The sequence below is a fragment of the Pelodiscus sinensis genome, chromosome 5, assembly GCF_052426305.1.
Source record: "Pelodiscus sinensis isolate ZL-2025 chromosome 5, ASM5242630v1, whole genome shotgun sequence".
NCBI classification, from domain to species: domain Eukaryota; kingdom Metazoa; phylum Chordata; order Testudines; family Trionychidae; genus Pelodiscus; species Pelodiscus sinensis.
The window spans coordinates 67,428,283-67,441,862 of record NC_143056.1 but is presented as its reverse complement, the minus strand read 5'-3'; the positions used below and the strand labels follow the sequence as shown (position 1 = coordinate 67,441,862).

General features: G+C 43.2%; 1 protein-coding gene across 3 annotated transcripts in view; it reads right to left on the bottom strand.

Annotated features, from left to right (window-relative positions):
* The window catches only part of DPF3 (double PHD fingers 3), a 229,148-nt gene that overhangs the window by 112,918 nt on the left and 102,650 nt on the right, over nt 1-13,580 (bottom strand). For all 3 annotated transcript variants that reach the window (XM_006130318.5, XM_075927282.2, XM_075927281.2), the window contains exon 3: nt 5,935-6,042. In XM_006130318.5, the coding sequence (XP_006130380.1) occupies nt 5,935-6,042 (108 nt within the window). The remainder of the gene's footprint in view (nt 1-5,934; nt 6,043-13,580) is intronic.

Below are 13,580 nucleotides of genomic sequence, written 5' to 3'. Positions count from 1 at the left end.
CCACATTAAAAAAATACCCATTAACCCCTCCCCCCCCAAAAAAATCAACCAACTTGAGACACCTTGAGAGTGCTTAAATTCTGCTCACTCATCCTCTGGAAAATCAAGCTCCTTTAAAGTATCTGAAATTCGGTAAATCATTCTTACCAGATACAATAGTGTCATCCATACAAAATGAATATTATCCTTCTAGGTGCAATCTCAAAATATAAAATACAACAAAAAACCATTTGGAAACAGAAATGTAAAAAGTATGTATGTTCAAATTAATGGCAGTTTCACACACAGTCCTTTTTGTTATTATTTTGAAGTTTTACAGTTTTCTCTTTTAACATCTTTCAAGTTTGCTTTGTGTAGCTCAATGAATTATGTCTCAGGGTAAGGCCTTGGTGGCCCAGAAATGGACAGAATTAACTTTTCCCCACTCTTGATTATTTGCTACTTTTGCATTGCTTTTATCCACAGAACATTGGAGTTTGCACATGTCTGGCTTCAATGGGTTTTGGATCAAGCCCTTTGAGAAATGCAAAGTCCCAACAGCATCTTCAAAAAACCCTTTTTCTAATTGTAAGAGCTGGCTTGTCCAGGCAAGAAACAGAAGCAATGCCATGTGATTTATGAGACCAGTCACAGCTAACAACACAAGTCTAATTTCAAATAGCCAGTATCAAATACTTGCAATTAATTACTACAGCTCAATTTACAGAGGAAAGGGGGAGAAAGAGACAAAAAGTTAGTTCCATAAATTCCAATGATAAACTGAAAAACTAGCAACGTACTTGCAGATAGTCCACAAGTAGAAAAAGCGGTTTAGTTTTACTGACTTTATCCACCAAGAATTATTCACTCATCTCTAGAAATGGTTATGCTTGATTTTCAGACATCCAAGATCATGAAATTCCATTTGGGACAAAACTACACACTCCCTCTCATGCCCTTGAACCTTCAGAATTAAATTAAAAGGCTAAGAAGTTACCGCTTATCACAAGATAACTGCTTCCAGCAAGCAGTGTATGTGCTTTAATTCTCTTGGTAGGGTGGGGGGACTTATCACAGCCTAGGCAGACTTGGTTGCCACACAATGAACAGTATACAGATGGCCAGCTCATCAGCTACCAGAGCAAAGCAAAAAAAAGTTACACTGGGCAAAATCAGAAGCAGTTTTACAACATTTACCCTGCTCATGCAGGCTTGCAAAATTCTACTCCTTCATTCACCTGCGGTGATTTTTTTATGATGATGAATGAGTTTAAATGGTTGTTCTGTATCATCATCCTAGTAAGAGTAGATAAGCAGATTTTGCTTCTTGGCTGGTAAATTTTCATGCTCTTTTGCAAGACTGTGTGTTAGTGACCAAAATATGGTTTAAAAACCCATGACCTACAACATACTTTTAGTTTATATAGTCCTTGTCGTTTGAAGCCTTCCAAGCGCTTCACAAATATTCATTAAATAATCCTTGAAACACTTCCCGAACATAGATAAAATAAACTCCATTTTACCAATTGAGAAAGGGAGGTGGCACGATTTGGACTTCATTCGCCACTGCATTACACCTTGTACAGTCATTTATTTCTGTACAACACACAAAGATATGAAGTACTGAGGGCCGGATTCTCTGGTCCATCACGTTCACTTTGTAGCATGTAAGAAGAGTAAAAGTGAACAAACTAGCTAGAGATTTTGACAGGAGAATTCCCCCCCATCCTCCAGAGGGGAATCTCTGCTGATCTAAAGGTGGTGGAGATACTGTAGATTGTGCACAGGATCTGTATAAGAAGGTGAGGAAGGTGTGTTGAAGGGCAGGAGATCTCCATGAGCATAATTAACATCAATGGCAAAAGTTAGAGGAGGCCCCTGAGGCTAACTTCTGCTAGCGATGGTTGGATTAAGAGTGTAACAAATAGTGTCCGCTACTGTCTGCTAAGTACAAACTAGAGACAGAAAAAGTGGAGAATCGGAGCTTACAGTTCCAACTGTGCGGTGCTTTTGTACTCACTAGTCACCTACATACTTATGTGCTTTGCTTAAACAGAGCTGCTTGGACTTGTTCAAGGGCACAAGAGGAATCAATATTTACTTTAGTCTAGATAAAAGCTAGGGCTGGTAAAAAATGGGGGAAATTTTCAATGTATTTCCTCCCACCCATTTTTCATCTAAGTTTCCAAACAGACGGAGAACTGATTGGAAAAAAATAGGAATGAACAGTTAGAAAGTCTACAAAAATCATAAATGCTCTGTTTTTTGTTCCAAATTTCAAACAGATTGAAATTTTCTGACTAGCACTAATTTAAAAAAACAGCAGTTCCTGTTCCCAATCTTGAGCTCAGACTATGTGGCTGCATTTCATTCAAAAGTCATTTAGAAAATATTATATCTGTGTACATGCTGTACAACCATGACATATACCATATCCAAATGTGCATTATGTTTGATGGTCTTCTATTTTGGCATTCAGTACTGTACACTAAATTTTTTTTAAGAAAACTAAAGTCTATTCCTCAAAATATTTAATGTTTCACTCTTATCCTCCCAACCACATTGAGTGGAAATCAAGGGATAAGTTTGAAATATTCTCTAGGTCATCCAGAAAATTTAGGTTTGATGCAGAAATTACAAGGTGAAATTCAGTGACCTGTGTTATGCAGGAGTTCAGACCATATAATCATAATGGTCTCTTCTATGTATCTGTGAATTGTCCACACCTAACATGTGACTTAACTGCACCATAAAATTGTCATACTATCATTGAGATTGCCCTAAACAAATACATACATTTTTTTAAATAAACAACAGGCCTTTCTTGTCACAGATAAATCTATAAAAAGAAATAAAATATACATAATGGACCCAAGTTTTATGCCCATTTATCTTCAACAGAGTTACTCTCGTAAGTGAAAGCAGAATCTGGCCCTGCACACACTAATCATATGCTATTAGTTGCTCCCTCTGCTGGCTCTGCAGCAGCAGTTATCTGTGCAGGCAGACGCACATTCAGGGAAGCAAGTAGAAATAAGCAGCGTTTGTTTCAAATTCTCCAACAATCTTAAGGTGGAATCAGTGACTGTCACATGGAAAAGGAAAAAAGAATTCAGTTAGAAAAAATGTTATTTTTAAGCATTGGAGAGTACATTACAAATAAAACTCTCCCTTGTTTAAAAGATGCATGTGTTTGACTGAAAAAGCTGATTTAAACACATATTTTAAGTTTAAGATTTGGGGCAATACTGCCGATATAATGTGGATTGGTAATGGACTATGTAATTCCTCACCTTTAAGTCAATTTCCATCCATGTCAGTAGAAATCAAAAGTTATTACTGTCTTCCTTTGCAATAATGTTTACAAAAGCTGAGATCAATTCCTACACCAAAAACTTCACTGTGGTGAAAATAAGTCTGCAGGCACATAACTGATGTTTGAACTCTGGTGAACAACAACTTTTAGGATATCAAAATTCCAGTGCACCTTGTTCAATTCACTTTAAATTTTAAAGAAATCTTCTAATTTAGCCACAGAATTGGCCTGCCAATTTTTATTCTGACTTTTTTTTTTAAGATTTTAGGATTTAAAATATAGCAGAAACTAAAGGGCAATTATGCAATATATTAAAAAGTTTCCATTCTTTTTAAATATTTGTGAAAATACTTTATAAGTAAACTTTTCCCTTCAACATATGTAAGTGAAACATTGCAGTTTTATACTTTTTTGTTCTCATACAATAGTGCAACTGACTAGAACCAATAATGAAAAACTAACTAACATATTTTAATTGGCCAAATATCCCAAATATCTGTCCTGCTTCATCCATGGCCCTACTTCAGACCCCGCACCTCCAGCTAGAGCCCTCACAACCTTGCACCCTAACCCTCTGCCCCAGGCCTGAGCCTCCACCCACACTACGAACCCCTTGGCCCACCCCTGCCACATTAATTTTGTTATGTGCATGTACACCGATATGGAAGTGATGTATCGCACATCCCTCCGTGTCACACACCACCTCCATACTGGTGCACGTAACAAAATTAATGCGGGAAAAATTGGTGGGAACACTGGCCCTGACTCTTGGGTGTGTCCATAGTCATTACCAGAATGTAAATAATAAAATTATCTTTTAAAAATATATGATTTTTAACATGACACTGTTCATTTAATGCACCCAATCCTCAGGCTAAGACAAGCAATTTCCATACAAGACGAGGACATGCCTCACCTTCCAAGAAGAGCTCTGCACACTTCAGGATTAGGTATAATGTCAGTAAGGAAATTTGAGGTGCTTGGATGAAGGGCAGTACACATTGGCTCTAAATATCCATGTGTATTCACACAGGCGCACCATGATTTATTCCCATGAGTCAGAACGCTTATTTCTTAAGATATGAAATTACCATTGAAAGATGGAGTCCAGCACATATTAAATTAAATGTCACAAATATTTAGTGTAATTCAAAATTGCCTGGTAATACAAAGCAATAAAGGTGGCTATATTGTCATTTTAAGTAGTTATTGTAAATGAACTTATGCAGTACTTTATTTCTGCTGCATGGTCTATGCGACAGACTGGCTGGGTTTTCGCAATTAGTACTAACATATAAATTGCTAGGCTGTATGTTGATCACATGATTTTACTACAACTATCCATGCAACTACAATGGTCAGACAAAGGTGGTTGTCCAAAGGTTGCTCTAGCAACAACTATTTATGAGTTAGGTCACAAGATGTAAATACAATAATTACTGTTAAAAATGAGAATATTTCACAAATAAAATTCCAGAGGAACAGTGCTGGACACTGAGAGCATTGTTAATTATCAGCAAGATTTTTGTGAAATGTTCACATTAGCATGGAACTAAAAACAACATAGAAAATACTTTAATGCAGTTGCCTTTCACACTAAGGGGGCTTGTGTGGAATGTATTTATTTTAATCATTAACCTTTTGGATTACCAAATGCAATAGTCTACTTGGTCATGTCCTTTGATATCTACTGATGGAAAGTGTTATAGTGCAAAAATCTATTGTATCATCATTATTATTTTATTACAATAGACTAACTTCTCCTTTACATGGGTGTGAGATTAGGAAAGTCCCCTGGTCTTGATTTTGTCCATGGTTTGAAATCCTTATTTGGCAGTTACAGTATTTCCTTCCATTTACCCTCCTCATTTTGTAACTTCTGCTGTCATGGGGATAATGAGCCAAAACCTGGTCACACCAACATCAACAAGAATTTTGCGCCTGACTTTCCTGTAGCCAAGACTTGCCTCTGCATCTTTTCTACCTCCTACTACACAAAGGACTGCACTAAAACCAATTCCCTGGTATTGTTGCCCACCGCTCCATTCCCAGACACCTTCTGCTTTCAAACATTTCTTAAAATATTTTGTTAATTTATATTTTTGGTTGCATGTGTGTGTTTTATACAGGCTGTATCTCTCCTCTCAAAAACTACCTACTGCTCCCAGAGTGTTCCCTCTTTCTCATAAATATATGGCGCTCTGAGTGAGGCAGGGTGCTGGGGCTGACTACTGTGCCTGGCACTCTGGCTGGGGTGTGGGGCTGGGGTGCTGGACCTGGCTCCACTGTGCCTGGCACTCTGACTGGGGAACAGACCTGGGGTGCGGGAGCTTACTGTCCCCACCATTGCCCACCCACCCAAAGTAGGAACCCTTCTGGCTATGTCACTGGTTACGACCACTTATTCCAAGGGTGGATTTGGCCTAGAGACTTACATTTATTTTATTATCTAAAAAAAGAAGAATGATGCCATGGGTTTGAGCAAATCTCAGAAAGAAAAGGCAGGAGACGGCCAAACACTGGGTCCAGAGAATAATGCCAGTGCTGGGTGTAGGCCAGTCTTCACCTGATCCAGGACACATCAGCGAATGCAATAGAAAGAATAGAAAGCAAGTGAGAAAGAAACACAGAACATATACCAGGTTTAATTTCCAGGAGCTTCAGCCTGGAGTCCTCAGGAGGATGTAAGCGTCTCTTCTTGCGCCAGCAGCGAGCAGGATATGTGTACAGCTGTCCTGGGGCTAATCCTGTGGGTTAAAAGCAAAAAATAAACAGTGGCATTTGCATTTGCAACTGTCCGTTAATTTCTCCAGCATCTCTGTATCTCCATTCCCAGCATTGCCGTACTATAGGGTTCAATCCCACAAGATATGAAGCAACTCCAGAAACTGAGGGCATTCAGCATCCTAGCTGCAGCTCAGCATCCTGCAGGATCAGCCCTATAAAGAAGCCACATGTCTTACTAACATATGTCTCTCTGTGCAGAGGTTCACTGTAACCTGAGCACCACTAAAAAAATGTGACAGATAGGATGGGAATGGCTTGAGCACCTTGAACAAAAATCATCTTTTTTGAACAACCTGACAAAATCAAGTCCATGTCAATACTGCAGAACCACCCTAGCATATGATGGCAGCTGAGTGGTGTAAGCCAGCCTTGCATAACAGCAAGGCACATTCTCCAACCTAGGAACAAAATGTACTCTCTGAGCCAGATGATGATGAAGGGGAAAAAAAACAACCTGATACCCTACTTGTAAAAAATGGGCCATAACTCCAAGGGAATAGGTAACTCACACTTGGCAAGTGCAGCCTAAGTCTTCAGTTTGGAATATGGAAACTCCCTGGGAATAAGGTTCTCATCCCAGCAAGGTCAACCCGCTCTTGAGACAGATAAACTGAGCAACAAGAAATTTACTGCGGGATGCCATGGGCTTTTGTAGGAGCTCCCCAAAATAAAGTTCTTGTCTCCCCTGCATGGATGGTAAGCACGGGAAGGGGAGTTGACAGCCTCCGCAGGCCCTTGGGCCAGATGGCAGGGGGAGGCTGGGAGCCTGGCTCCGCACTCCCAGAAGAGGCAGGGCGTGGGCAGCTGTCCCTCAATTCTGCCCAGAGTGCAGCACTGGCCCTCTCTCAGGCCCTCAGAGTTGTGCAGAACATGTGGTGCAGTGCTCCCATGGAGATATTAAAGGCCTGGAGCTCCAGCCACCAGCACGACCACAGTAGTAACAGTGGCAGCCAGGAGCCCCGGGTCTCTTTGAATCACAAGGCCCCCAAGTAATGGTCCCCTTTGCCTCTGCCTCATCAATAGGCCTGAGGCTGGGAGTAGGTTTTGGTGGCCTTAACAATGATTTCACTTCCCTTCTCTATTATGAGATGTGATAGTTGTTATATCCTACCTCAGGGTATGTCTATACTACAAAGTTAATTTGAACTAACGGACGTTAGTTCGAATTAACTTTGATAGGTGCTACACTAGCGCTCCGCTAGTTCGAACTTAATTCGAATTAGCGGAGCGCTTAGTTCGAACTAGGTAAACCTCATTCTACGAGGACTAAGCCTAGTTCGAACTTACTAGTTCGAATTAAGGGGTATGTAGCCCCTTAATTCGAGCTAGTGGGAGGCTAGCCCTCCCCAGCTTTCTCTGGTGGCCACTCTGGCCAACACCAGGGAAACTCGTATGCCCCCCTCCCGGCCCCGGACCCCTTAAAGGGGCACGGGCTGGCTATGGTGCCCGTGCCAGGTGGAAGCCTGCCAGCACCCAGCCAGCAGACCCTGCACCTGGCATGGCTCGAGCCAGCCACCCGATGCCCCCCAGCCCTCCCCCTCTTCCCGGGACCAGGCTGGCGGCTCCCGGGAGCTTGCCCAGGACCGCAAGAGGCGGGCACCCGCCTGGTCTAGTGTGGACATCGTGGACCTCGTCCACGACCTCTGCACTAGGCACAGGAAAGTGACCGTCTAGGGCAGGAGAGCTGCCAGCCTGGCCACCCAGGAGCAGGTGTGCATGAAAATCAAGGTGTCCACTGAGACGCCCGACCCTGAGCCCTGAGCTTACAATGGCTGTCCTGGGTCAGACCAAAGGTCCATCTAGCCCAGTAGCCTGTCTGCCGACAGCGGCCAACCCTAGGGACCCTGGAGGGGATGGACCGACGACAGTGACCAAGCCATTTGTCTCGTGCCATCCCTCTCCAGCCTTCCACAAACTTTGGGCAGGGACACCACTCCTACCCCCTGGCTAATACCACTCCATGGACCCAACCTCCATCACTTTATATCACTTCTCTTTAAACTCTGTTCTAATTCTAGCCTTCACAGCCTCCTGCAGCAAGGAGTTCCACAGGTTGACTCTTTGCTTTGTGAAGAACAACTTTCTGTTACTAGTTTGAAGCCTGCTACCCATTCCTTTCCTTTGGTGTCCTCTAGTCATTCTATTATGGGAACTAATGAAGAACTTTTCTTGATGCACCCTCTCTACCCCACTCATGCTTTTATAGACCTCTATCCTATCCCCCCTCAGTCTCCTCTTTTCTAAACTGAAAAGTCCCAGTCTCTTTAGCCTCTCTTCATATGGGACCTCTTCCAAACCTCTGATCATTGTAGTTGCCCTCCCCTCTCCCACCCTCTCTCTTCCCCTCTCCCACCTCCTTTTCCCAGTCTCCCCGAGTTTTGTTCAATAAAGAGAGATTCTATTTTTGACCACACTTTTTCTTTATTTTGTACATCAGGAAGGGGGGCTAGGGAAGGGTAAGTGGAAGGAGGTGAGGAAGGAATGGGGTACGAGCCCCCGATGGGGAGGACTGGGCTGGCTCTGCGGGCTTCTGGGGGTGGAAGCTCTCCTGCAGACTCCCAATTGCCCCCTCCCCCCAGATGGCAGCCTGCGGCAAGTGCAGACGGTCGAGTGCTAGCCGAGTGCTGTGATGTGCCCAGTGTGGGCACTCAGGGCACTCCAAGCCAGGACTGCTTTGCAAGCGGGGAATCCTGAGAACTGTCTGTCCGGGGTGGAGGTCGGGTCCCTTTAAGCACAGCCCTCGGCTAGCCTGAGACAGCATCTCCACGCTCTAAGTCCTCATCTGATGCCCTGCCGGCACTGCTTCCGGCCATCCTTAACCCCGGTTCAGGGTCCACTCTGTGTGGACATGCTAGTTCGAATTAGCAAAACACTAATTCGAACTAGTTTTTAGTTCTAGATGCGTTAGTTCAAATTATCTTAGTTCAAATTAACTAATTCGAACTAAGTTAGTTCGAATTAGCGCTGTAGTGTAGACATACCCTCAGAGAATACTGCATTTCCATGGGGGTATAAAGTCTATTAATGACTTGGAAGGAAAAACACTATGAATTACCTAGCTTGTCTAGAGTGCTTGACATCAAGGTGCTTTACAAACCTTAACTAGTATGCAAAAAATGCTATTATTAAGGTACAGATTGTGACTAGGTGCAGTGTGGGTCATTGTGGGGGAACATATATAAAGCCAGATTGTCAGCAGGTGGGATTAAACTTGCGACTTTAGGGGCTAAAGCTATGTGCCTTTACTGCATGAGCTAAAAGCCAACTGGCTCTCAGCTAAGACTACAGAGCAGACTTTACTTTCCCTTGTCAGTGGTCTCAGTGCCTCTGGATTACACATACAAAGAGTCTAAGCCTCCCACAAATGTGCCCTCATTCACAGCCTTAGGGTATGTCTACACTACAGAGATTTTTTGGCAAAACAGCCATTTTTCCGAAAAAACTTCAATTACATCCACACTGCAATCATATTCTTTCCAAAAAAATGGAAAGAACAGAGGGTTTTACCGGCATTGGTAATCCCCTTTCTACAAGGAAGGAGACTCTTTCCGAAAGAGCTCTTTTGGAAAAAGGCATGTGGACAGGGAAGAGGGAGTTCTTTCAGAATAGAGAAAAGAGGAAGAAGCACAGGTGCCCTGGTGGCCACTTCGTCCATAGTAATCACAGCTTAAATGCAAGATAGCGGCCATTCATTGTGGACTCTATCTTTCAAAAAAGCAGATCACTTTTTCGATGCACTTTGGCAGTGTGGACGCTCTCTTTCGGAAGAAGTTTTTCGGGAAGCCTGCCCTCTCGACGTAGCCTTAGTCTGGTGAAAAAAATAGTGTGAGAAGAGAATCAGGCTCCTTGAGCTGCATTCTTGGAAAGGGGGCATTTGGGTAAAATCCTGTACTTGGGCTTTAGCCCAAAATGTAACCTTTAAAAAAAAAGATTTGAAAAGCTTTGGTTCAATTGTTTCTCAGTCTCTCACAAATTGGCACTTCCAGGCTCCAGCAAAGATGGTAAAGCACAAACACCAAAGTATTAAAAGCTCTGCTGGAAGCCAGAAGGCCCAGAAATATTGCAGGAAGGGCCTCCTGCCTAATCTGACCCCAGATGGACTCAGATAAGCTCTAGAAGGCCTCCAAATAGACCCTGTGAGCCTTCTGAGAAGAGGTATCCTCCGCTTTTTAATAATTCCCTCCTCAGAAGTGTTCTGCCAGCTGCTAAATAAACTTTATCTTGATCCAAACAGGTTTGATACCATTTTCCAGAGAGACGATTTACACCATTGTTTGTCCCCCAACCACCAATCTATCAACATGAGGGCACAAGTAAAGTGTGAACCTCTCATTCTTGTGGAGGTGGGCCTTTTACATCTGCTTTGAACCTACCAGCTTCCTTCTGTGCCCATGCAAAACATGTACAATTCTCACCCTCTCCACTACTTGCTGGGTTGGATTGTCTTGCACTCTTGTGCCTTATAGGGCAGCCACAGAAAGTTTCAACCATTTGCTTATAGAGGAAATAGCAGGACCTGCAGTGAGTTATGTTGTTTATCTCATTAGTGTAGGAGAGCCATAACTCAAAGCTTGTGTGAAAGACTGGGGGAGGAAGGGAAAAGAGGGAGGGAGTTATGTGCAGTATTGTGTGAAATTAACCCTGAACTGTTTGTCACAACAGGCAGCCTTCTGATTATTTACAATGGAGCTGTGAGAAACCAAGTTTATGCATGGGGCTTCTGACTCTCCTCTTCCCTTTTTAAACCCCACACAAGGGGCAAGATGGTTCTGGATCTTTTCTGTTTGCCTGAAAACAGTGCTTCAGGTGAGAGATGTGGGAAGCGAAGGCCAGTAAACAGAGCAAAGGGGTGCTCACAACCCAGATGTTAGAGTGACTGGTGGAGCATTCTCATTGGTTCAATACTGCCAAGAGCACAGTGTGTGTTGCCTGGAAATGGCGATGCTCACACCAGAGAGATGCTGTGCCCGTCACAATGGGGCTACGAGAGATGGATGGTACAGAGAAACCCAAGGGAGCACTGAACAAGCTAATCACATCAAGGAACAGCAGAGCAAATATGAGGGAGGAGGGACTCTTGGTTTCTTTCTAAATCATTATAATTTAAATTAAAAAAGGCTATGGATTTGGCAGCTGATGGACATACAGGAAGCTTCAGCCTATTTAAATTCTAAAAAAAAAAACCTCTCTTGCCACTAACCAGTCCTCACCACAGCCCTGGGAGAAAGAGAAATGCTACTGGCCCCGTTTCATAGACAGGGACACTGAGGCACGGTGATGTTAGGTATCTTATGTGGTTCAGGCATAGGTCAACAGATTTGTCCAAGGTAACATGGAGTTAGTGACAAAGCTGGGTCAAAGAACCCAGCTCTCCTGGCAACCAATCCTATGCTTTAAACACTCAACAGTGGTTCCTGCCACAAATATCAAGATATCAGTGTGTCTGCTTCCAGGATACTTTGTGTCATGCTTGTAGCATGTGCTCCCTCCAGCATCTGGCTTCTACATATAATAAATGCATAGCTGCTTATGTATGAATGACTTCAAAAGAACCTGCAGGATGCTGCAGGAACAGAAGTTTTTGGGGTAAATACGTGTTTTTAAACAAAAAGCAAAAATTAGCTTGTTTTGTCAAAAGTGTCATCTCTCTGGAACAGGAGCTTTCAAGTGAAACAAAACCTTCAGTGGTCACTATAGACCACATGAGACATTTTGTGAAGAAAGTTCCCCAGAGTCGCAGACCACTCAGATAACTATGTTCTGTCTACCCAAACTCTCCCTGTAGTTTTGAGAGGATAAGGTATTACCGTCCTTCAGTGCTTATCCTAAACCAGAGGTGGTGAACCTAAGGTCCAGGTGCCGGATGTGGCCCTCAATTTGCCTGGATCCAGCCCCCAGGGCTCGAGGCTCCCCCCAACACTGGGAAGCCCACACTGGCACTCCAGCCCCTCACCACCCTGCTGTGGGGCTGGAGCACACAAAATCTATCAGCCTGGACCTCCCTAGGCTGTGGTGTGTGAGGGGAATGTGAGGAGTATCTTTTTCCTTCTTGCTCGGGGGCCATGTCAGTTTTATTGTTTGTTTGGAGGGGTTGTTTTGTTTTTGTGTTTGTTTTTTGTTGTTGTTGTTGTTTTGGTTTGGGTTTTTTTTTAACTTGTATGTGTCCCTGACTGATTTTCCTGTGGATCAGCGGCCCTCAACCCAAAAAACATTCCCCATCCCTGTCCTAAACAATAAAGTACTGTTGTTGTTCACTAATAAAATATCTTCCACAACCCAATCCTACTCCCCACCCCAAAAGTCAAAAGTGTTGCTGCTGCAAGAGGCAGTGTAAAAAATGTGTTGTTGTAGACAATACAAACTCAGCTCGTGGAGGGTAGAAGTAGTTTGAGCTCATCTGAAGAAGTGGGTTTTGCCCACAAAAGCTCATGATACTATATATATTTTTGTTAGTCTCTAGTCTAAGGTACCACTTGTTTTATTCCATGTTAGTTTAATACTCTACTCAAATGGATTAAGTGAATTTGAAATAAAGTAATCCTATTCCAAAATAAGAGCATCCACACATGGAATTAAGTGGGAATACTTAATCTGCTTTAAATTTTCATTCTACCCTATTCTGGATTAATATTTATGTGTACACAAGTCCTTTGTCCTGGTGTACAGATGGGGAACCGTGCAAGATACCTTCTCCCATTCTGTGCTCTGTGAAATGGCCAGGGAAAATTCCAGTCCCTGAACTTGGCAGAATGTAGGGACTGTTTATTCAGTAAGCCCCTGGGCAGGCTATGACCCCATCTGCCACAGCTGGCCAATAACAGAAAGAAGAACAGATTGCATCATCCAAAGACCATTGAACTGGCTACCACAAGAAATAAGAATGACCACGGACCTCCTCACAAATAGAGCTAGACACAAAAATTCATTTCTTTGACCTAGCTTTCTTTCAGCCTGCACACATACAAAATGCACATGAGCATACATAGAATCCAAGAGCTAGAAATGAATCCAGACATTTCTCTCAGAGACTAAAAAGGGAGGAAAAAGAGTGAGAGATTGTTATTTCCCTTCTTGAACATTTGAGTCATTCTGATTCTACAGCCATTTAAGCACCTAGATAGGATTTGCTGAAACATGTGCAAAAAAGTAGTGCTAAAATGAGGGAAGGTAGCCTGCTTCTTTCCACTATCTTTTTTGCAACTACAGAGAGGGTGTGTCTAGACTACATGCCTCCGTCGACGGAGGCATGTAGATTAGCCAGATCGGCAGAGGGAAATGAAGCCGCGATTAAAATAATCGCGGCTTCATTTAAATTTAAATGGCTGCCCTGTTCTGCCGATCAGCTGTTTGTCGGCAGATCGGGGCAGTCTGGACGTGACGCGCCGACAAAGAAGCCTTTCTTGATCGGCACAGGTATGCCTCGTGAAACCAGGTTTACCTGTGCCGATCAAGAAAGGCTTCTTTGTCGGCGCGTCGCGTCCAGACTGCCCCGATCTGC